Below are 22,984 nucleotides of genomic sequence, written 5' to 3'. Positions count from 1 at the left end.
GGAGAGAGAGACCATCCACGTTGGGAGAAAATGGTGCAATTTTCCCATAATGATGTTTCTCGTACTTTTCCCTACATAAAATATATTTCCCACAATATACCTGTCATTAATAATGATGCTGATAGGCTGATAATACAAAAAAGGGTAAATAATGCATAGAAACATCACTATGAACCATATTGCCATACGTTACACACCTTGAAAACGAGTAAATGAATGTTTATAAGACCAAAACTACCAATATAGAGCTCTACAGAATGAAAATATTTTCACACAACTGCAAAAAATTTCTAAATTTGTGATGGCAAAACTCGGAAAATTCCTCAGCATTAGTCCAATACGCTGCTATTTCCATCATATCTTGAGCAAAGTTGTACGAAATTTGTTGCCATCTCAAAATGAGTATTCCTTCAGATCAGCCTTCGAGTCACCTAGTTCCATATCAGCCATGCATTCTTCTGCAGTAAGGGGAGGGAGTTGCCTCGTCTTTCTCCTTAAATTATGCTTATGCCAATCGCTCTTGAAGTGCTCTCTGTATTCTTTTGCATTGCCTATTGAAGCATTGCACGTGCTGCATTGGTTCTGCTTTGCCTCTGCCTGAGAAATCCCATTTTTGGCTTGAATTCCCTGCTTCTGCAATTTCTCACTCAGTTGAACAACAGGACCCACAGGATCCTTGTGAACGGTGGATGGTTCGTCTTCATGGTCATCATAATTATCCACCTGGGTGTCGCTATCAACGTGGACATTGACTGCAAGAATTTCTAATCTCCCCTGCAGATTCCTCATCAAAGCATCACAATTGCGGAACATGCTTGGGTCCAGTTCACAAATCTGTGTCATAACACAACAGTTTAAGCTCCAAGGAAGAGGAATAAGGACTTGAAAAAAATGGTTCATGTATCAGCAACAGTAAACAGCCAATTCCTATATCAAACTATAGTAAGGAATTAGCCAAATTAGAAGGTAACACAAAAAGAGTTGAGCCAAAGTTGCTTACCTACTGTAACATATTCATAGATCCATATGCACATACACGAAAATAAATGGGTTAATTCACTGCATATTTTAAAATACAGGACACAACACCAATAAGACGTGGGAATAAGAATAAAGGTGTGCTTGTATTTCTATTAATATGTGAAGCAATTAGCAAAATGAATCATAGGTAAACAAATGTGCGTACAGCATTTAGCGACATCATGAAAAAGGTGAGGGGAAGGGGGAGTTGATCAAGTACCATTGGGAATAGACTTGATGGTCAATTGAACAGTACAGTTTGAGATGGTTATTGTGGTGTCGCCAAAGTTTTTATTTTCTGAGCATGTGTGAGTGAAGGGGGATTCAGAGTGGGAGCTTGGTGAAGTATAAGGAGGCATTCAGAGGGTTGAAATAGGGTGGACTAAATGAGATAAAGGCAGTGGAGTGTAGGAAGGGTTTGTGTCTTGGTATCAGATGGGAACAGAGGGGGTTGTAGGAACGGAAATTTGATGGTTGGAATTGGTGGTAGTAGAAGGATACAAGCTCTGCTCAGGGAAGATGAGGGAGGAAGTGGTTGTAATCAAGTTTGAGATGGGATCAACTTAAATGTACAAAAAACAACAGTCCTTAAACAAATTTTGATGCAGGGTTTTAAACAGTTCTAGTTATAGGATAAGCCTAACGCCCACTCAATCAAAGGCAATGGAACAATTTATCTAACTCTTCCTTTGATTACGAAAATCTGTATAAAATTCTATCTTACCCTTCAAAAGATTATTGTTAGTTGAATAACCTAACTCGAGACAAACGTTCCATGAAAAAAAATGCTTGAATGGAATTAAACCCAATGAACACATTTTTAGGTGAAAATCAATTCTTGAAGAAATTATCATACTTCTCACTGTAAACTAGAGGGTAAATGCAATCAATCATCTTATCAAGCAGATCCACAAATTTAGTATTTGTAGGTTGAGATCTCAAAGACTTACGAGAGAGAGCTGACTTCCAGATTCTTCTCTTGAAGAAATGCTAGCATTCCAATTATTAATCTTTTCAAAGAGTGATGAGGTGTTCTGTTCGGGTACAGTAAGTCGTAGCCTCATGGGGGACCGTTTGATGGGGAAGTGCTTTTGGAGCTCACGAATGACATCTAATGCCTGCAGAGTTATCAAAATAATATCAATTATTAAATGTTCAAAAGAAATGCCAACGAGTTTAAGTCCAGAACCCAGATGCAAGGTTAATTAAAAATCCAAGCATACGGTTCATGTGTCAAGCGGTGAGATGCAAAAAGATGTTAACTACAAAAGTTGGTCCTGATTCAGAAGTATTTTATTGTTGAAGTCAAGAAGCAAATTAAAATAAAGTTCACAGAGGGCTAAATCAAGGTTAATTAGAAAACTAATTTAACTTCTAAGGAAAATTTATTTTCAGAAAATGCATGTTATAACAGCAGTATAGTCCACATAAAGAATTAGACAGGAAAAAGAATTTTCAAATCCAGTTATAATGTATTACCTGTACATACCTGTTTCTTTGAACTACTATGTGGATCAACTGCAAAATGAATTTCATGCATTAGCCTCTCAATCATGCTTATTGTATAAGGACGATGTGTTTCAGGGTTGATGGTCTTCTGCATGACCATAGTAGCAATATCCCTAAACTGACTTGATAACTGTGACTCCCTTTCCTTCCCTGCAACTTGTAGCTCTCCTTTATCCAAAATCTGCAATTGCAAATTAGATGACAGGGTTCCCTCTTTAAAGGAGAATACGTTAACACAGATGCATGCTTTGGGTGCTTTATTTATAGAGATACAGATTACTTGTTTCAGAAAGATGAACTACATCCTATATTCACAAAAACATCAAAGTAAGTCTTAATTAAATCTGAAAAATGCATCATGAAGCATAAAAATAAATAAATAAATAAAATTGATATTTACTGACCTCCAAGCATATATTCTCCTGATTATCTGTCCCAAAAGCTTTCACTAAATCTTTTGACTTGGCAAGAACCCCTTTCGAAACATTTGAATAAACAGTATGCGACTGCAACACTTCATCCAAGTCTTTCTCCCTGTTGCAAAATCTCACCAACAAATTTATTTCAATTCTTACATTGAGCTTATGATCAAACAGAAACCACTGAAAATACCAAATTAGGCATAACTAATTATTAAATGATATAATTTGTGTTAAAAAATACGTTTTCATTGAATTATTACTTATACAATCATCATTCCATTCTTGCAGCACAGAAACAAGAAGCGGGAATAAAAATTAGACGAAAATCAACTTAAAATGGAACTGGACTCGCAGGAAGCCATATTTTAAACCAACATTTCATGACTAAACCATCACAATCAACCTAACTAGTTGTTACTCATAAATTAGAATCAAAGCAACAAGAGATTACCATTACCAAAGAAAAAGGGATTTCATAATCTACATATACGACAGAAAGAATTGTGATAAGTTTAACTATTTCATAATAAACAGTATGTTAATCAGACGTTTTAATAAAAAATAGAGCAAATTGACATTTTTTAGAACTGGATTTGACCCAATATCCAAATATTAAGATCAAAATTTCGGGACTAATTCACACATACAAATAGAACTCGCCCTAATCATAGCATAAAATTATAATTAGAGGAAACTTGAAAAAAAATTAGACCTGGGTTTTCCAAAACTCCATATATTAGGGTCAAATTTACACGACTATAACACAAATACGGAGCTGAAGACAGAAAAAATGTACATCAGAATATAAAAAACTTACACGCCGGAGCGCCACGAGAGGACTTTATTCTTGTAGCAAGCGATTTCGAAGCGGATTCCCTGTTTCTTGAGGCGAACAACTGCCACGTTTGTCAATCTTTTCTGCCCAATCGGCTGCACCAGAGTCTTCGACATCTATGTTTTTCTAAATGTTTTGAATTGGCGGATTTACAACTGCAATTGAGTCGATTATAAATAGAAGCGGCAGCTTCTAGAAGGGAAATGGACTACGTTTTGCAATTGCTTAAAAAAATTATAGTGACAAGTAACTTATCCCTATTTGATGGCCATTGTTTAAAAAAAAAAAATTTTTAAATGATATTTTGAATGTGATTTTATAAAAAATGTGCAATTAAAAAGTGTAAAAAATTTTGATTTACGTACAAAATCTTTTATTATGTGAATTTATGATTAATAATGAATATAAAAATTAAGGTCTTGTTTAATAGCAACAATTTTTCATGGAGCTAGAAAATGTAATTCTATTTTCCATCTTTTTGACTGTTTAATAACTTTCATTTTTCACGGAATTCGTTTTCTTGGTTTTTCTTGGAAATGAACAATTTTATTGGTTGGAAACAAATTCTATCCCTAACTGTAAAGAAATATTTTCCTTTAATTAACAATTTTCATGTAAAACAAATTCAAATAGATGATATATATATATATATATATATATATTTATTTATTTATTTATTTATTTATTTTTATTTTATTTTTTTTGGCGACAGAAACAAATTCTATCGTCAATACCAGTAAATTTTATCTCTTAAATAGACAATTTTCATGTAAAATAAATTCAAACGAACACAAAAAAATACTTTTATTTTAACATTTTTCACGTAGAAAATTATACCAATCAAACAAAATAATTGACAATTCCCAGTAAAATAATTTCTATGCAATCAAATTTTATATCCAAATTTCATCTTTACAATCAAACGAATCCTAAGAATTTTGTTCTGAAGGAAGATAAACGGAATCAATTGATGAGGTAAATGATCCAGTTTAATTATTTATTTTAAGTTTAATCTATAATATTTTAAATATCACATCAAGTGATAATCATTTTTTGACGATTTTATCCCTACTACAATTCAATTATTTCAATAATACTTTACTTTTCGTTTTTCAATATGTAATAAGTACTACAAAATCCCTAGCATGTATGAATTTCATGTTATTAATTCTCAATTAATTAATGTTAACATTAATTTAGACTCAATTAATCTTGATCTACATGAATCAAGAGTTATTATAGATGAATTTATTTCTATTCATGTTTCCAAAAAGTTCAATGGAAATTTAAATTCATGTATTATCAATTAATTCTTATGTACCAAATAGTATAAAAATGTTGCTCAATTTCTGTATTTTATTAACACAAAAAATTTGAATCATAAAAGTTAAGTTTTGAGAGTACAATTCTCTTCTCTTAAATTTTTATCATAAATTTTATTTTCTTTAGTTCATTTGAGATTCATTAGTCAAAGTTTAACATGTATTGCACATTATTCTAAAATACTTTATAAGTGGTGTAAAAGTAATATTTGATACCAATTTGTTAGTGAATTTGAGTTTTGGGTGAATTAAAGAAAATAAAATTTAACATAGAAATTTAAAAGAAAAAAATTGTACTAAAATTGTGCTTTCAAAACTCAATTTCTATAATTCAAATTTTTTGTAATGATGAAATACTATAAATGAGCTTTTTTTTATATTATATTTGATACATAAAAATTAATTGTTAATACATAAATTTAAACAACCATTAAAATTTTCCAATGATTTGAATATAGACCCGAAAAATGTGAAGGGTCAAGGGTCAAAGGTTCAATCGGGGTCGAACCGGATGCAATAGATACATACAAAAATAATAAAATACTATGAAAACAATATTTTTTTAAATAAAAATTATATTAATAATTTGTTAATTAGATTCATTATTTTATAATTTGTTAACATTTTTTTATGCTATTATCCCACATTGAAAGTATATAAAATCATTTGAGATAGTTGCATCTATAAAAGGAGCATGTTATCCAATATTTCTCTATGGACCTTTTAATCATTGTTTATGAAGCCCATTCATTAAGTTTGAATTTTTTAAATAAAAAAAAGGTAAAACTACAAAATGGCAACCAGTTTACGGTTAAACCGATCGGTTCGATGGGTTTTTAAGCGGTTTAGTCATAAGCGGTTAATCGGACATGATTGACCCGGTTTTGGGACAAGTTCCCGATTGGAATTTTCATATACCTGAATATGAATAAATTCATTTATAATAACTCTAGATTCATGTAATTCAAGATTCATCATGTGAAAAATTCATTGAATCTAAATTAATATAAATGATAATTAATTGAGAATTAATAATACAAATTTCATAAATGACAATAATTTTGTAGTATTATTATATATTGAAAAATGAAAAGTAAGTTATTATTGAAATAATTGAATTATGGGAGTTGAAATTGTCCAAAAAATGATTCTCCCTTAATGTGTGATGTTTTAATATATTATAGATTAAATTCTCCAACAAATTAGTATCAAATATTACTTTTATAACACTTATAAAATATTTCAAAAAAAAAATGTATAATGCACGTTCAGCTCTGATTAGTTTGATAAAAGGTCATTCTTTTCTTCAATCTTTTAACTATTTATGAGTTAATTACCTATTTTCTTTGTGGCAACTAAATCCCTATATCGGCACATCCAAAGATGTCAATGTGAACATAACGACTAGATCTCGAAGAATCTATCTTATTTTTAATACTGGACATCATAAAGATAATATTCGGACCTCATTTGATAGTAATTGTTATTATTATTTTTTTGGGAAAGAATGAGTTTTTGAACATTGTGTATATATATATATATTAAGAATGTGGTTCAAAAGTAGGAAAAACTTTTGATTTTACACTAAAAGTGTTTTAAGGAAAATATATTCACACTACAATTTTTTTTTAACAACGCCACATTTTAATTACAACGAATATCCGTAAACTTTTTTTAACAAATATGTTCAAAATTTTTAAACTTTTTTTATCATCATTCCTCAATTAATTTTCACATCTTATCTATAGAGACAATTTTCATTCAAAATATTTATTCTGAGAGCCAAAAATACGTATTTATCTCTTGTATTTTTAAATAATTAATACAAAAGTAAAAAAAAAAAAAATTGCTCATTTTTTCAATGTAGGTTAGTAGAATATTTGAGTAAAAATCATGATTAGAGACAAAGAGGATATTTGGTGGGGATTAAAATTAGATTTTTTAATAGATTGTGTAAGTTTTTGATATGTATGGTTGAAAAGTTGTCATGAAAGACGTGACGTGTTTAATTATTGTTAAATAACTTGGTAATATAATTGAAGATACGAAAATGATGGATATTTTCTATTTCATATTTACAATCTCTGCTCACTCATTTATATCAGAGCAGCGAAACAAAATAAGCTAAGAATCCAGTAAGTGATAACTAAGAATCAGGAAGATATAAAACTCAAATTTAAAACAACATCTTTATCCTAAAATTCTGCAACAAACTTCATTTATCGAATTCCAACACTTCCCCTCAAATTGGAACATGAATATCATGAATGCCCAACTTGCTGAGATGAAATCGAAAGGAGTTCTTGCCCAGTGGTTTAGTAAACAAGTCAGCAACTTGAGTTTGTGAAGTAGTAAATGCCATTGTTAATCGCTTCAGCTTGATCTTGCCTCTCACGACATGACAATCCATCTCTATGTGTTTGGTCCTTTCGTGGAAGACAGGATTTGCTGCTATGTGTAGAGCAGCTTTGTTATTGCAGTGAAGTTTGGCAGGTAGACTTATTTTAATTCCCAAGTCCTTGAACACATACCTCAGCCATGTAAGTTCATAGGTCACTGCTGCCATTGCCCTATACTCTGCTACGGTCGAAGAACATGATACGGTAGTTTGTTTCTTCGTCTTCCATGAGACTAGTGACTTTCCAATGAACACACAATACCTTGTAATAGATCGTCTAGTTGTCTGACATCCTCCACAATCTGCATCGCAGTAAGCTGTTAGCTTGAAATCATTCTGTGCTGGTAGGAATAACCCTTGCCCTGGGGATCCTTTTAAATATTTAAGAATTCGAATTATCGCGTCACAGTGAGGCTTCCTGGGTTGGCTCAAGAATTGGCTAAGATAATGAACTAAAAATTGTATGTCCGGTCTTGAAATGGTCAAGTATATAAGTTTCCCAATGAGTTTTCGATACTTGGAGCAATTTTTAAGTGGTTCTCCATGATCCTGTGAGAGCTTTAGGTTATGCTCCATTGGTGTTGACACAGGTGCTGCTCCTAGAAGTCCCGTTTCATCAAGCAGATCAAGAGTATATTTTCTCTGTGAAATGCTTATGCCTTTCTTTGAATGTGCCACTTCAATCCCAAGGAAGTACTTAAGCTTTCCAAGATCTTTTTATCTTAAATTGAGAGTTCAGAAAAACTTTTAACTCTTCTATAGCATCCAGATCGTTTCCTGTGATGATCATGTCATCTACGTAAATCAAGACAACAGTAGATGAGTTGCCCTTCGTCCTGGTGAAGAAAGAATAATCTGCTCGTGAATGAACAAAGCCACTATTGCAAATTGTATGAGAAAACTTGGAATACCAACTTCTGGATGCTTGTTTGAGTCCGTGTAAGGACTTATGAAGTCGACACACCATATGGTTCTCCCCCTGTCGATTGAAACTTGGTGGTGGAAGCATGTAGATTTCTTCAGAAAGGTCCCCATGCAAGAAGGATCAAGTTGATGTAATGTCCAGTCTTTTGCAGCAGCTGCAGCTAGTAGGCAGCGAACTGTGACTAACTTTGCAACTGGCGCAAAAGTTTCATTGTAATCCAGACCTTCTACTTGCGCATATCCTTTTGCAACAAGACGAGCTTTGTTTTGCTCAATGGTGCCATCAAAATTATGTTTGATTTTATAAACCCATTTGCATCCAATGGGCTTTTTTTCAGCAAGAAGAGTTGTGTAGGTCCAAGTGCCATTGTCTTCTAATGCTTTAATTTCCAATTTCATTGCCTCCACCCATTGAGGATCAGAAACAACTTGTTGATATGAGACAGGCTCAATACTTCTATAAATGGACTGAAGCAAATTCTGATGTGAAGATGATAAATTAGCATATGAAATGTAATTAGCAAGAGGGTACCTGGTTCTTCTCTGAGGACTTGGAAACAAAGTGGATGATTGGTTGGCATAGTTGCTGTAATGATAGTCACGAAGCCACGTGGAAGGTTGACGGATTCGTGTGGATCGTCTGATTTTGGATAGATCAGGTTGAGATTGAGGAAATGTAAGATCAATGTTGGATTCAAGTACATGGCAATGGATCAGATTTTGGGAGAGTAGTAGGTGCAGGTGTTGGGTTTATCATGGAAGTATCTTCTTCATAGATTATTTTAGGTAGTAACGGATCGTTATTTGATTGGTTATGAGTATCATGCTTGTCATAGGGAAAAATAGACTCATAAAAAATGACATCCCTGCTAATGAACAATTTATTTGTATGTAAATCCCAAACTCTATAAGCCTTTTGTCCTGAAGGTTACCCAAGGAAAATGCACTTCTTGGCTCGATGGTCAAATTTATGTTCAATGTGGACTTGAGTGGCATAACAGAGGCAGCCAAAGACTCGAAGATGGTGGTATGTATGTCTTTGGTTATAGAGCAGCTCATAGGGTGTCTTATTTTTGAGAAGGGGACTCAGGGCTGTATTGATAAGATAAACTGCAGTTAATACACTTTCTCCCCAAAAATGCTAAGGTAAATGTGCTTGAAAACGGAAGGCACGAGCTAAGTTTAGGAGATGTCGATGTTTATGCTTAGTGACACCATTTTGTCGGGGTGCATAAGTACAGCTATGTTCAAACAAGATGCCTTGGCTATTGAAAAAATCAAGCATGGAAGTGAACTCCCTACCATTGTCTGCTCTAAAGTTTTTGACAGATGTATGAAATTTGATTTTGACACGAGGAAAAAATATTTTAAGATTCCTTGAGTATCATGTTTATGACGCATTAAATAAACTCAAGTGTGTCTTGAGAAATCATCCACTATTGTCAAAAAATAAAGGGCACCAGAAAGAGAAGATATTTTAAATGCTCCCCATATGTCACAATAAACAAGATCAAAAGGTGCTTTTGTTTTTATTGAACTATTCCCAAATGGTAAACGAGTTTGCTTTGCTGGATGACAGATTTCACAAACATTATTTGAATCAAAAGAAATGTCTAAAACAGAACTACTAAGATGTTTCAAAGGATGAATTGATGGGTTCCCAGCCTTTGGTGCCACAAGGTGCTTGTAACGTGGTTGATTCTAGGCTTCATTTGCATGGTTGGTTTTGGTTCTGTGGTGAGGTAATAGAGTCCATTAGCAAGCTTTCCCAAACCAATCATCTTCTTCGATTCCAAATCCTGCATAACACAAAAAGTTGGATAGAAAGTTAGAGAGCAATTCTGAAACTTTGTCAACTTGCTGATAGACAAAGGATTGACATGGAAGCTGGGAACATGTAGGACATCGGTGACTTTTGTATCTTTATTAATATGAACAGATCCTGAACAACTGATTAGAGCTTTGTGGCCATTTGGTAAGCAAACATTCGAATGCCGTGTTTCTGTCTTTTCTTGCAACAAATCAGGCTGGCCGGTGATGTGGTCTGTAGCTCCTGTATCAATAATCCCTTTATTAGTTTGGGCCGTATGATGTGAAGATGATAACTGACCTGCTGCATTAACTTGTGGTTCTTCATTTTCTTTTCTCAAAAGGCTTATAAGTTGTTGATATTGCTCACTAGTCAGGGCAGGGGTTTCAGTGTGCATGTTGTTGGCCCGTGGTTTATTACCTTTCATTGTAGTTTTCTCCCCTCTCTTGTTTGGTTTGTTGTTGGAAGGAAAACCATGTAGAAAAAAACAACGATCGATGTCATGATTTGTTTTCTTACAATGACTGCAGCATTGGAGTTTGTTTTTCAGCCTTTGATCGCATCCTTGCTTAGCTCCTTCGACTATCATGATCTCTTTGGTAACTGTCAAATCCCTTTGCTTCTCTTCTTGTAAAACCATGGCATAGATTTTACCAATGGAGGGTAGAGGCTGCAACAACAATATCTGTCCATGAATTGCAGATTAACTATCATTCAGTCCCATCAAAAACTGCATTATCTTGCTGGCTTGTTCCCTTTCTGCAATCTTGCCATTTGCTTCACATGTGCATGCCATTGGTTCATTGCAAGTTCCTAACTCGTCCCAAAGCTCCTTGAGCTTGGAATAGTATTGGGTCACTGAGAGAGTGTTTTGTTGAAGTGATGCTATCTCCCTTTGCAGCTAGAAGATTCTTGGCGCATTGCTATGTGAAAATCGCTCCTTTAGGTCCATCCATACCGATGAAGCGAGCTCCATATAAATCACATTCTCTGTGATGCTTGGATCAATAGAGTAAAATATCCAAGAAAGCACCATGTCGTTGCATCGTTTCCAACTAGCAAAATTTGTATCAGTCTCTAGAGGTCTCTCGATAGATCCGTCCACGGCAAAATTTGTATCAGTCTCTAGAGGTCTCTCGATAGATCCGTCCACGAAACCTGTTTTATTCTTTGCACTTAAGGCAATACTGATGGATCTGTTCCAGGTTGCATAATTATCTCCATTAAGGAGTTTGGTGACAAGGCTAGCTCCAGGATGATCTGAGGGATGAAGATGAAACGGGTTAGCAGCGTCCATGGAAAGAGTGGCCTCAATATTTGTTCATGTAGCCATTGGTTTTTATGGGCTTAATATGAAAAATGTTTCAAAGAGGTTTTTCCGGGATTTGCTCTGATACCATGTTAAATAAATTGGTAATATAATTGAAGATAAGAAAATGATTGATATTTTCTATTTTATATTTACAATCTCTGCTCACTCATTTATATAAGAGCAGTGAAACAAAATAAGCTAAGAATCAGCAAGTGATAACTAAGAATCAGGAAGAGATAAAACTCAAATTTAAAACATCTTTATCCTAAAATTCTGCAACAAACTTCATTTATCGAATTCCAACAATTATCTTGTAGGTACATAAGAACTGAAAAAAAAAATAAAAAAAATAGCAGCCTATTTCTTTTATAAATATGCTCAAGACCCAACTGTAGTGAATTTATTTAAATTTGTGCTGAATCATTGTTGTTCTGATGTGCAGAACATGCCCCTGATCTCAAAGATGGTTATGTTATATATCCCTGGACTTGACGCTGCATTGTATTTGTCAGTCTAAAATGCCGAACAGTTTTAAAGAATGCTGTGGAATTCCACGGGCAGTTTTAGCTCTCAGGTTGGTAATAATTAGTACACTTCCTGTATTAATATGTGAACTCTATGATGTCTTTTTGTTACTATAGAAGCAATGGTTCCTTTATTTTATTTTATTTTTTGTGATAGCTATCAGATGGAAATCAGACCGTAGATGTACTTCTTACAAGCAGAGTTAAAAGAAAAAGGGACCAAGGGAAACTTATTCAAAAGAAAATTTCCCAGGAATCTACTCAAGGTTTGGTAGCATTCATAGACAACGTAATGTGAAAGTTTTACTTGCATTTTATAAAGAAATTATAAGAGAAACTAATATTTAAGGCTGAAACTTAGTAAGCTGCCACTAAAGTGGAGTTCACACAAACACGAATCAGATTCTTCTTTAACGAAACGTCATTTATCAAATTTTGAAGAGTATGAACTAGCACATAGAAAAGAAAATAAAAGAAGGGAAACAACGAGGAAGGAAAAATTCTGATTTCTTCATCCATTACACATCCTGCAATGCTCGATGGATATGGAAAGTTATTCTGGTGATACTCTTTGACTGATGTTTTGCTGGATAGACAATGTTAATGATTTCTCTTACACAATTATTTATCATAGAGGAACTTCTGCTGGCTCCAGCAGTTCATCCTTTAGTGAGCTTGTGAAAAACTTGCCATTCCCAATTACGTACTACACACTTAATGCTGGGAACTAGAAGATAGTGGATATCATGATCGACAAGGTGTTTTTTTTATACATCAAATGTTTTTCTTTGCTTTTTTCATGTCATTTCTTTGTCCAGATGATGCTAGGGGTTAGATAATTCCTCACATTTTTTGACATAATGCAGTATTTCTATCAACACTTCCAGCTCCTTCTGGAACCCCTCTTGATGAGATGTTGGCACTTGATTGTGAGATGGTACATGTAGATGTTAATCCTAACTTTGTGTGGGAGAATACTTGAAATAAGGCTGCTAAAAAAAATGGTAGCATTTTACCGTGCACAAAAAGTAGTTGGAAGTCCTTTGACCTTTCTCTTTGTTTCTCTACCCATTATGACAGGTAGGTATTTTTTGAGTGCATATTCTTTGTGTTTGAAGAGGGTTTTCTGATTTTTATTATACTTTATCAACAATAAAATAGGATGCATCCCATCACTTCCTCACCTCGTTTCCACTATATATATATATATATATATATATATATATATTTTTATGAAGGGAGAATTCGAAGTCATTACTCTTCGGGTGCGTACTGAGTAGACCCTCGAACTGACGTAATAGTCTACAAATCACGCCAGCCAAATAAACTGCACTAAACAAGCCGGTGCGACAGACTCGATCGAAAAAGTGTTGGTAGGGAGAATCAAACTCGTAATCGAAAATTTTTATGCTCACTTACTCCACCAATTCGAGCACGGGACAAATTCTGGTGTTCTATATTACCATTACCAACAGTTGTTCCTCTTGACCGTGAAAGACGTGGCTAACCAAAGAAGTGGACTACCCCTTTTATATTAACTTTTTCTGCCGTTTGATTGGACTCTTTTGTTTGGTTCTGCGTGCGTCTAACCCTGTAAATGTTATAGTGGAAAATGACGCGAAAGTGAATGGTAATTTAGAGTCTGTGTGGGAGTGATTTTGAGAATTGATTTTTTGATCGTTAGGAGAAAAGTGGGGTCCACTTGTGAGAGAAGAAGTCAAATATGACGACTGAATTAGTGAAATAACGGTCAAAAAATCAATTTTTTGGGGCGAAAAATCGCTCCCAAACAAGTTGTTAGTTAGTATGTTAATTAGAACACGATCCACTCTTTCTGAGATCTTTACTTTTTCTTATTTTCCTCAAAATTCTTACGGTTTACGTTTTTCTTTGAGAAATAACTCTCAACATGGTCGTCTTAGCTGCGATAAAGCTTGATTTCTTGGCCTCCTTTTCTTTGGATTTTATTTGACACCTTCACCAATGCCACACTTTTTTGAACATAGGGATTGCATTTCTTTAGAGTCTGTACGAAATCGAAAGATTTTGAAATTCAGAAATCAAAGTCATTTTGGGGTCGATGCTCTCGCTATGTTGGTAATCTGATGGGAAAGAAATTGCACCCTTTCTTTTAAAATATATTTTGTAGGTGACTCAGCTTTTGGAGAAAAATTTCAAAGACGACTTCATGGCTTTCGGAAACATCCTACACATCCTGTAACAAATTTATCACCTGTCCTAATTACATATGATCTCTGTTGTTGCCTTTCTTTTCATAGAAATACAAAATGCTAACAATTTCATTCTCTTTGTTATGAAAAACAAGGAAAATAAAAAATTAATGGATGCCTGATCTCCCTCTCCCTCAAATTGTCAAATAAACAAATAATTGAAATACTGATGCTGTTTAACACACTTTCAAAGGTTAGTACTTGCCTGGATGACTACTTAGAAGCAGGTATTTTCAATGTGTGATTGTTGCATAATTTTTGTTTTCTGTATTTAATGTTTTTATTGACTGTTTAAAATATTGAAATTGCTTTTATTATTTTTCTGGTTAAACACAAAGTCATTTGTAGGAAATGCAGCTTGTACTTTTACCATTAGACTTACTTTGTATGTGACGTTATTTATTTTTGGGCTAAATTTTTATTTTATGTTTGTTGAGTTTTTCTTACCAGTGTATTACAAAAGAGGATTTTGAGCTTACCAGAGTTACGCTGGTGGATGTTAAAGGAGAGATGGACTTCATATTACTGGTTTCTGCTTTCTTCTTCATGATTAACTAGTCCCCCCACCCCAACCCACTATTCAGTTATTGTAATACTCGAGAATAAGAAAACTATATACATTGGTCAATGTTATGGGTTACGGGTATCTTATTTTCATTAATAACACTTTTGATTGCCATAGCATACGGTAACACAATTGGGTCATCAGATGATATCGTTGCTTACATGTGAGTAGCCTTCCGGTAAAAAAGTATCAGATACAGTGTCACCTCAGAACTAAAGGAGATACTCAGTTGTATCAAATGTATAGCCAAAAGTGTATAGTCTACCTCATAATGCCATGCTCATTATCTGCACTGGACATGGAGACACAGCAGTTGGAATAGGTAAGTAGTAGTATGGCTTTTATAAACTGATTGTTTTCCACTCTCTCTTTGCGTTTTCTTTTCCTCATTTCTTTTTGGGTTATGAGAGTGGACTTCAAATTTTGTATTGGCTAGTATAATGTTTTGAAGTCAAGTGAAGAAGTGCCACATCATACTACCTCCGTCCCATAAGGATATGTTTGGTTTCCTTTTTTCTATGTCCCAAATTATAAGTCACTTTCCTTATTAAAAGTACCATTATTTAATGTAGGTCTAAGATGAAAATTGTAAGAAAATTTTATATTATCAACTATACATTTTTTAAATATGAGTGAAAATAGAAACAAGCTTATTTTTATGTGACGGAGATGATATTATTTAATTTTCTTTAACGTTAAACTTAAAATGTAAATAAAATGTTGCATGATATATCAAGATGTTAACTTTATGATGCTTATAAAAATTTAGTACGAACCATTAATACGTCCATGAAGAAATATATAAGCTAAATTAGGACTTTAAAGGGTTGTTTTATTCCACTCATATATGATCTTCAACATGCTATCTGTGTAAAGGGTCCATCATGTGCTGATCCAACTTGGTTAGAGCAGGAAAATGCAACTTTTTTTCTCAGATTTTAGCCTTTGTGATTAAAACTCAGTATGCGTTTAATTTTAATAGGAGCGATGCTTTTCCCGGTTCAGAGTTCTTTGAAAACAGAGGAACTCTTGAAATAATGAATGGCGTTCATTGGACCATGTGTACAAAAAATTAAGCAATCTGCAGTTTGCATGGAAATCTTGCAAGGATTTTATACAGCATTTTCCTGAATAGAATCTTCTTTATTTTTCTCTTAAAGCTGAAGGTAATGAATCGATTTACAAATCCAATCCCAATGTCTTGATTTCGGCTGAATACATCATGTGCCCGTATATATGTGTGGTTGATTTTGATAACGGTAGATATATGAAAATTAAATTTTTAGTAGATTTCGATAATAGTAGATGAAATGTGTGGTTAAGAAATTAATAAAAGTTGTGAATCTCATGATATGTGTTTTTAAATTAATTATTGATTTTGACCGATTTTTATCAATTTTTTTAGCTAAACCAAACATGTGCTTAATACATTGTATCATGTTAATTGACTATTATATTTGTAGCTAATTCTTGAAGATTACGAAAAATCCTCTCGGAGAAAACGGAAACTTCAATAGGCCGCGAGAAGCTTGTGAAAGCTTTGGAAGAGCCGCAGGCTCAAGCTGAAGTAGGATTATGTTTTGTTGGTCTCAAGCATTGAATTTACTTACAATATCTCTCTCTCTCTCTCTCTCTCTCTCTCTCTCTCTCTCTCTCTCTCTCTCTCTCTGTGTGTGTTAGGGATAGATTGTTTGGTTCATTAGGACAAATATGTAATTTGTCCATTATGATGGGAACAATGTTAGAATGCTATGATATGATTTGTTGAAATTAGAAGTTCTATTTAAGAAGATTTACTTCTTGGGTGTAACGCAATTCCCTTGTGACTCAAAACTATTATCATGTCTATGTAAATGTGGGACTACTATTAGCACTTCTTTTTAAGGTGGTTTTACATAAGTCTTTTAAGTAGTTTATTTTTTTTAAAAGTGCCACAAAACCTTCTCTCTCTGTATATGTTCCAACTCAAAGCTAGCTACAACTTTCTTCTTTAAAATCTGTTTCATCTCTGCAAGAGATGAAAATAACCATGAGTAGAGAAGAAGAAATGCAAATTTTAGGGTTTTCAACGTACATTAGAAGCCTTAAAAATCATTTACAGAAGGAAGACAATCTTCATCAAAATCACTCAATCTCTAATCCTTCCTCTCACCTTCATCTTCTTAGCTCAAGTTGAAGAAAAGCAAGTACCATACTGAAGTGTAAGGCATAATGAAAGTACTATAAGAAGTCGATGCATGTGTCTTCTTCGGATTCTAGCTGAATATAAATTCAATTATGCAACATCCCAGTTACAGAAATTCAAGCAGATTTAGGCAAATAGGCATAGAAATATTAAAACAAACCGTTGCCCATGATGCATTTTTGAGGCTCAACAAGTAAAAGATTGCACAACCAACCAGAAATCTCCCTTGGTTATAGACTGCAAACAAACATTCAAGGCAAACAGCCAGCCGAAAAAGGAAATCTCAAGATTTCCGAAAACTCTATTCAATGAGCTAGATGAGGTAGCACTACTGCTGCACGGTGTGCTTGGACAGCACAGGCACAATGAACGGACATCAAGTTCAGACAGCCACTTATAATCAGGGAATGCCGGCCAGGGCAAGTGTGGAGGGCAGGAAATGAGTCGCATAGAGCCTGAACTGCTGGCGGAGTCAATGCAGTGCACTGGCTGATGTTCAAATTCGTGAGCCCCTCATCCATGTTCTTCGGAGAGTTCCATGTTTCGTGCTTGTTCTTTAATTGACTTTGTGCAAGAGAATACATTGCTCTATCTGTGATGCTCTGACAGTAGTATAGATCGAGGGATTTAAGGTGAAGGCAATTGTTGGCCAGTGCAATTACACTCTCATCTGAAAAAATGCCCATTAACTAGCATGGGACACAGATTTAAACCCAAATAAAAAGTAATTGTACATATACATCAATTCTATCTAACATGTTAAGAACAAAACATAAAGTTGCCTCAAAATTTTGCATCTAATGATCTATGATATAACATCATTAAAGAAGAAAAAAGAAGCTAAAATCTTCTCCATCGTAATGTATAGTACTATCAAATATTGCATATCAAATATGAACTTAAAGCTCAATATCAAACCTTCCACCTCCACATTCCATTTTTCTGATTAACATGGTACTATGGTAGGCTTAAGTCACTAAAATCAGAAGTATGTCTATCACTATCCGACTTGAAAATAACCAAGAGGACTAATGAAATGTCATGCCATAATTCTACATCTAATAGCATCTACAATATCAATAATTCATAGAACTAATCCAGCCAGCTGATTAAAATTACAGCCGAATTTGTAAAAGCTCCATCTCCAGGAGCTCAACATGTCTTTCTTGAAGTAGGGTTTTTTCTTAAAATTGTTTGAGGATGCAGAAGGTCAAATCTAATTTTGTAATTCAAAGGTGACACGGTGCAACATTCATTACAAAATAAAAGGATTTCCCACTTCAAGCCACCTTGCATCTAAACAGTCTTTTGTGCTTATGTTCTGTTTCTTTTTAGTAAATTTTCCCTGCTGTTACCCAATGAAAATGATTATTTTAAATTAAGAACTCAAGCAATCATAGCAGAGCACATGAAATGAATATGCCAACTTTACTGATGGTACAACATAAATATCATAGATCTTCATGCTGGATAATCTATATATTGGAAAAGTACTTTTCCCCAATTTAGTATAACGAAAATGAATGCAATAAAATGAAGAGAATACCCGTTATAAGAAGACAGCCGCACAAGTCAAGAGCTCTGAGATCAGGGCAACCATATGCTAAACTCTTCACACCATCATCACCAAAGTGATCACACCATCCCAGATTTAAAGACTGCAACTGATTAAAGTTGAATCCAATGGCCTGTATAAATGAAGTAAAGAAGTTTTAACAAACTGTATACAGAGAACAACTAATAAACTAGAATTTGGCTAAACTTTTAATTTCAAGTATATTTTGTTTTCTAGATGTGTTTGAATAAGTTACTTTTTCATTAGATCATTTAAAAAAAAAAAAAGGTAATTAACTATTAAAATCACTATTGTTGAAGATATGGAAATATTTTAAAAAATAATTTCTATGATATTTTTCCAATTGTGTAGTAATATTTTCCTTAATAGTTGATTGTGTGATTCTCACACATCTTTTCTTTTAGAGTTATTCACAACCCTATAAATATGGTCTCCTACTTTATAATAGAGACACAAGTTTATTATATACAATTTATACTATTTTAACATGGTAACAAAGAGGGCTTAACTTTCGGTCAAATTTTCTTGTTTTGATTAAATATCCATGTTTAGTCAAATTATTTTTCTTTATTCTGTCCATGAGGCTGCTCGCCCGATCAAATTTTCTTGTTTTTGAATAAATATTCACATTAAGTCAAATTATCTTTCTTTATTCTATCCATATTCTGTTCAACCGAATTTTTTTCGTTCTTGATTTAATCTAAATTTGGACTTCAGATTAATTTAAATCCTATTAGATGTTGGCTATCTTGTTGCATCCTTCTTGGAGAGTTGATTTTTGTGAAAATCAAGAATTATCATGTCATTTTTTCGTCGAACTCAACACATGGATTAGGTGTGATAGCAAACTTGTTTGGGACGTTATTCCAAAATGCATTGTTTGGTGCGTGTGTGGACGGAGAAAAAAAGCCACTATTTTGATGATCATACACGGACAATAGAGCCAGGGCTGGCCCTAAGAATTTTGAGGCCCTTGAACACAATTTTTTGTACAATCTAAAAAATAGAACTTGCATAGAATTTTTCTTTTCTTTATTTTCCCCCCCTTTTTGAAGAGAACTCGACCTTTTTATTTAGCACTAGTTTTTTGGTTTAATGAAAGGATGCATAAAATGCCATCCCATCCCAGGGTATTAATTATAACTAAGAACCCAAATGCATTTTTTTTTTCTCTTCTAGCCTAAGCCTAGGCTCTTGTCTATTTTTCATCAAAGAAATTTTTCCACGAATACTTGAAAGTTGTCTTTAGCCACCCAATCTATGTATATTGATATGGTAATTGACAAGTTCTCCTTTTAACCTCTCTAAATGTTGGCACTTTTGAAACCTCATACCAAAGTCTCCCATTTCACCAAAACTGATATTCAGCCTCCCATTTCACAAAAATTGATATTCACATATAGTCCAATCGTCTCCTCTTGGCATCTGAAGTATTTGGATTTCTCTCATCACTTTTAAAGCTCAAGCTAGTAGCCTCCAACACCCCCATTTAGACTTTGGGGCGTTGATGATGGAACAACGCCAGTAGCCATATTTGCAGTAATGAAAGAAGAAGAAGTACTACTAATTGATGTCAAATCTTGAATACGTTCAATGCACTTCAACACTCTTCCCTTCTCTACTCTTATGAAACCAGATAGTGTCCTAACTCCTATCAATGTCAATTGTCTATATTTCTTCCCTGAAACACACGTTACTATTGCTGCAGCTAATTCAGATGGCCTCCAAGAAAGAAGATTTTGATTTTTGAATCCAAATAATTCACCTTCAAGAAAAGATGGAAAACACGGAGAGAGAGACGCCCTTTTAGGGTAGTTTTCTCTCTTTTTTTAATTTTTTTATTTTTGGGAGGCCCACAAATTGTTGAGGCCCTAGGCCTTTGCCTTGTAGACCTTGGGTCAGGGTCGCCTTGAATAGAGCAGATTAAAAAAATGTTTTATTTGACACTATATACTTGGTTTAATGCTGCGGTTACTACTCGTATAGATGAGTTGCCCAATTTTATGTTATTTCTGTCTTGTATAAATTGATAATACACTTCATGCGTATTATTTTTGTCTTCCTGTATTGTTTTAGCCTCCTCGTGTGCCAAGGTTCTTATTTCATCAATAATTCCTTTATCTATAAGTGTAAGACTGATACTGTCCCTGGATTTTAGGAGTACTACCATTAAACATGGTCTATCTTTGCCTATCTAGTTATTAAAACCATTTGAGGTTTTTGTTTTGACCTTGTTCGTTATCGTTGTAGGTTTCTACTACAAGTCTTTGGTGATGGTTTAGTTAGATTGGTGGATGATAGATTTTTCATTCTTATCAACTTTGAGTTCGTTGTTTGTTTGGTTGACATACAAGCAATTTTGATGTATCATTTAATACTTGGAAGAGGAAGATTTGATTGGATTGATTTTATTTTCAAACTCAATTTGATTGTCACTACACCATACTGAGTTTGAGGTATGGTGTTGAAGATATGGAAAGATTGTAAAGGATAATTTCTATGATATTTTTCCAATTGTGTAGTATTATTTTCCTTAATAATTGATTGTGTGATTATCACACAATCTTTTCTTTTAGAGTTATTTATAGCCCCATAAATTGGGTCTTCTACTTTATAATAGAAACACAAGTTTATAATATACAATTTATAATATTCTAACAATTATAGTACCATATTTCAAACATGGATCAATAAAAACATTATGTGCATTAAAACTAACATAAGCTTTGCTGAACATGTTGATAACTGGTTTTCATACCTTCAATGCAATATCGGTAGCAGCTTTAACACATCCACAAAGATTTAAAATTTTCAATTTTCTGCAAAATCCAGAGAGATATGCCAGAGCCATATCGCTGAAGGCTGAACACCCACTGATATTCAGATTCATAAGATCCAGGCAACCGTGTGCTAAGGCATACAATGACTGATCTGTAAGCCTGAAACTCTTGCTAAGGTCCAGTTCTTGCAAGTCATGGCAGTAACTTGCAATTGTCTCTACAGCATTATCCTGAAGCTCTGGTGTATCTTGTCGTAGAATAAGAACCTGCAAAATCGTGAAATTCGGAACAAGTGATAGAACCAGATTATTCATGTTCTTCTTGCACCTAAACGAGAAAAATCAAACATCGAGTTAATTACCAGAAAAATTGACAATGTGATTTTTTTTTTCTCACAAAATGTCATACAAACTTTGACAACCATGCCAAAGTTTCATTTACTAAATTATTATTCATATATATATATAACAAATATTAAATCGTATAAAACAGAAATTTAAAATAAAACCCAGAATCAATATCCTCTAATTTAGGCACAGTTAAGCAAAAACAATAAAAATTGTACGAAAAATCCATAAAAATATAAAAGGGTTTACGGCTAAGATTAACTATGTATATACCAAGAAAGTGATAAATGGGTGATACCCCATGAGATTGCATCCCTCCATCCATGCCTGACCCCAGAAGCCACAACCACCGTCGGATCATGCACCAAAGAAATAATCCTCAACAACAGCTCCACCGGTATATCGTTCGACTCACTAATCCTCGGCCGTCCACCGCCGCCGGCACCACCACCAAAAATCAACATATTCTCAGAACACAAGCCAAGAGTATTTGTTTCTCTCATTTAACACAATCCTGATCCTCTTCTGTATCCCTTCTCATACATAAACCAAGAAAGGTGCCGTCTTTTTTCACCTTCTTTAAAAAAATATGCAGAATCCGAGAAAATGAGGATAAAAAGAAGAGAGAGACGGGATTTAGAAATTTTTAACGAATGTGTAACAATTTTCGAGGTATTGAAAGTTTTCAACAGGTGTCAACAACGTAGAATGGTTACAGAGAGGGAACTCGTCAAAAATTCCAGAAATTTCATTTTATTTATTTATTTATTTTTGGATCCTTTTAACAGCATGCAGGGTTAAATATACTCGGGTAACTTTTTCTCTTATTTTTTTTCAACATTTTTCTTATGAAAGTAATCTTAAGAAAATTCAAGAATATGGTTGTTATCAGTAGAGGGTATCAACGAGCCGAAGCTTGTTGCTCATGCACGGCCTGACCAAAAAAAAAAAAAAAAAAAGCCCCCCGGGGGGTTTTTTTTTTTTTTTGTCCACAATCCTCCTCCTTTTTTCGAGTTTTGTGATTGGCTATTGCCAGCAAAAAGTGGACCGTTATAGGATGGCCCCTTTTTTGGCTTGTGACACGGACCACACGAGCCGGTCTAAGCGCGAGCGAAGTCCCAAAATTTATTTTTCTAGATTTTTTTGATAGAAAATCGATAATTACCCTTACAATCAAATCTGTCTTAAAACTTACCATGATCAATACATTCAACATTTCTCATG

The 22,984-nt window shown here is 33.9% G+C and overlaps 2 protein-coding genes and 1 long non-coding RNA gene across 6 annotated transcripts; 1 reads left to right on the top strand and 2 right to left on the bottom strand.

Annotated features, from left to right (window-relative positions):
- Positions 1-130: 130 nt before the first annotated feature.
- LOC111373169 (ribosome maturation protein SBDS) lies at positions 131-3,957 on the bottom strand. Its single transcript, XM_022995671.1, has 5 exons — positions 3,769-3,957; positions 2,934-3,063; positions 2,510-2,710; positions 1,971-2,138; positions 131-834 (listed from the first exon to the last, which is right to left on the bottom strand). Exons 1-5 carry the CDS (start codon positions 3,900-3,902, stop codon positions 394-396), a joined length of 1,074 nt encoding a protein of 357 aa, XP_022851439.1. The 5' UTR covers positions 3,903-3,957; the 3' UTR covers positions 131-393.
- A 9,953-nt stretch (positions 3,958-13,910) lies between these two features.
- LOC111373168 lies at positions 13,911-16,749 on the top strand. Of its 3 annotated transcripts, XR_002698902.1 has the most exons (3): positions 13,911-14,835; positions 14,990-15,194; positions 16,336-16,668. It is a non-coding gene; the product is annotated as an uncharacterized LOC111373168 (long non-coding RNA). The 3 variants fall into 3 exon arrangements; XR_002698900.1 differs by having other exon boundaries at positions 13,911-15,194; positions 16,336-16,749; XR_002698901.1 differs by having other exon boundaries at positions 13,911-16,038; positions 16,336-16,749.
- A 256-nt stretch (positions 16,750-17,005) lies between these two features.
- On the bottom strand, positions 17,006-22,471 carry LOC111373167 (F-box protein SKP2A-like). Of its 2 annotated transcripts, none has more exons than XM_022995669.1 (4): positions 22,034-22,471; positions 21,392-21,740; positions 18,604-18,745; positions 17,006-17,727 (listed from the first exon to the last, which is right to left on the bottom strand). In XM_022995669.1, the coding sequence occupies exons 1-4, from the start codon at positions 22,261-22,263 to the stop codon at positions 17,363-17,365; spliced, it is 1,086 nt and encodes a 361-aa protein (XP_022851437.1). In that variant the 5' UTR covers positions 22,264-22,471; the 3' UTR covers positions 17,006-17,362. The 2 variants fall into 2 exon arrangements, with proteins under 2 accessions (XP_022851437.1, XP_022851438.1); XM_022995670.1 differs by having other exon boundaries at positions 21,392-21,679; positions 22,034-22,150.
- Between the last annotated feature and the right edge of the window lie 513 nt (positions 22,472-22,984).

The sequence above is a fragment of the Olea europaea genome, unplaced genomic scaffold (assembly GCF_002742605.1).
Source record: "Olea europaea var. sylvestris unplaced genomic scaffold, O_europaea_v1 scaffold1076, whole genome shotgun sequence".
Classification (NCBI taxonomy): Eukaryota; Viridiplantae; Streptophyta; class Magnoliopsida; order Lamiales; family Oleaceae; genus Olea; species Olea europaea.
The sequence above is the reverse complement of the archived record's forward strand: the minus strand, read 5'-3'. Positions and strand labels throughout refer to the sequence as shown.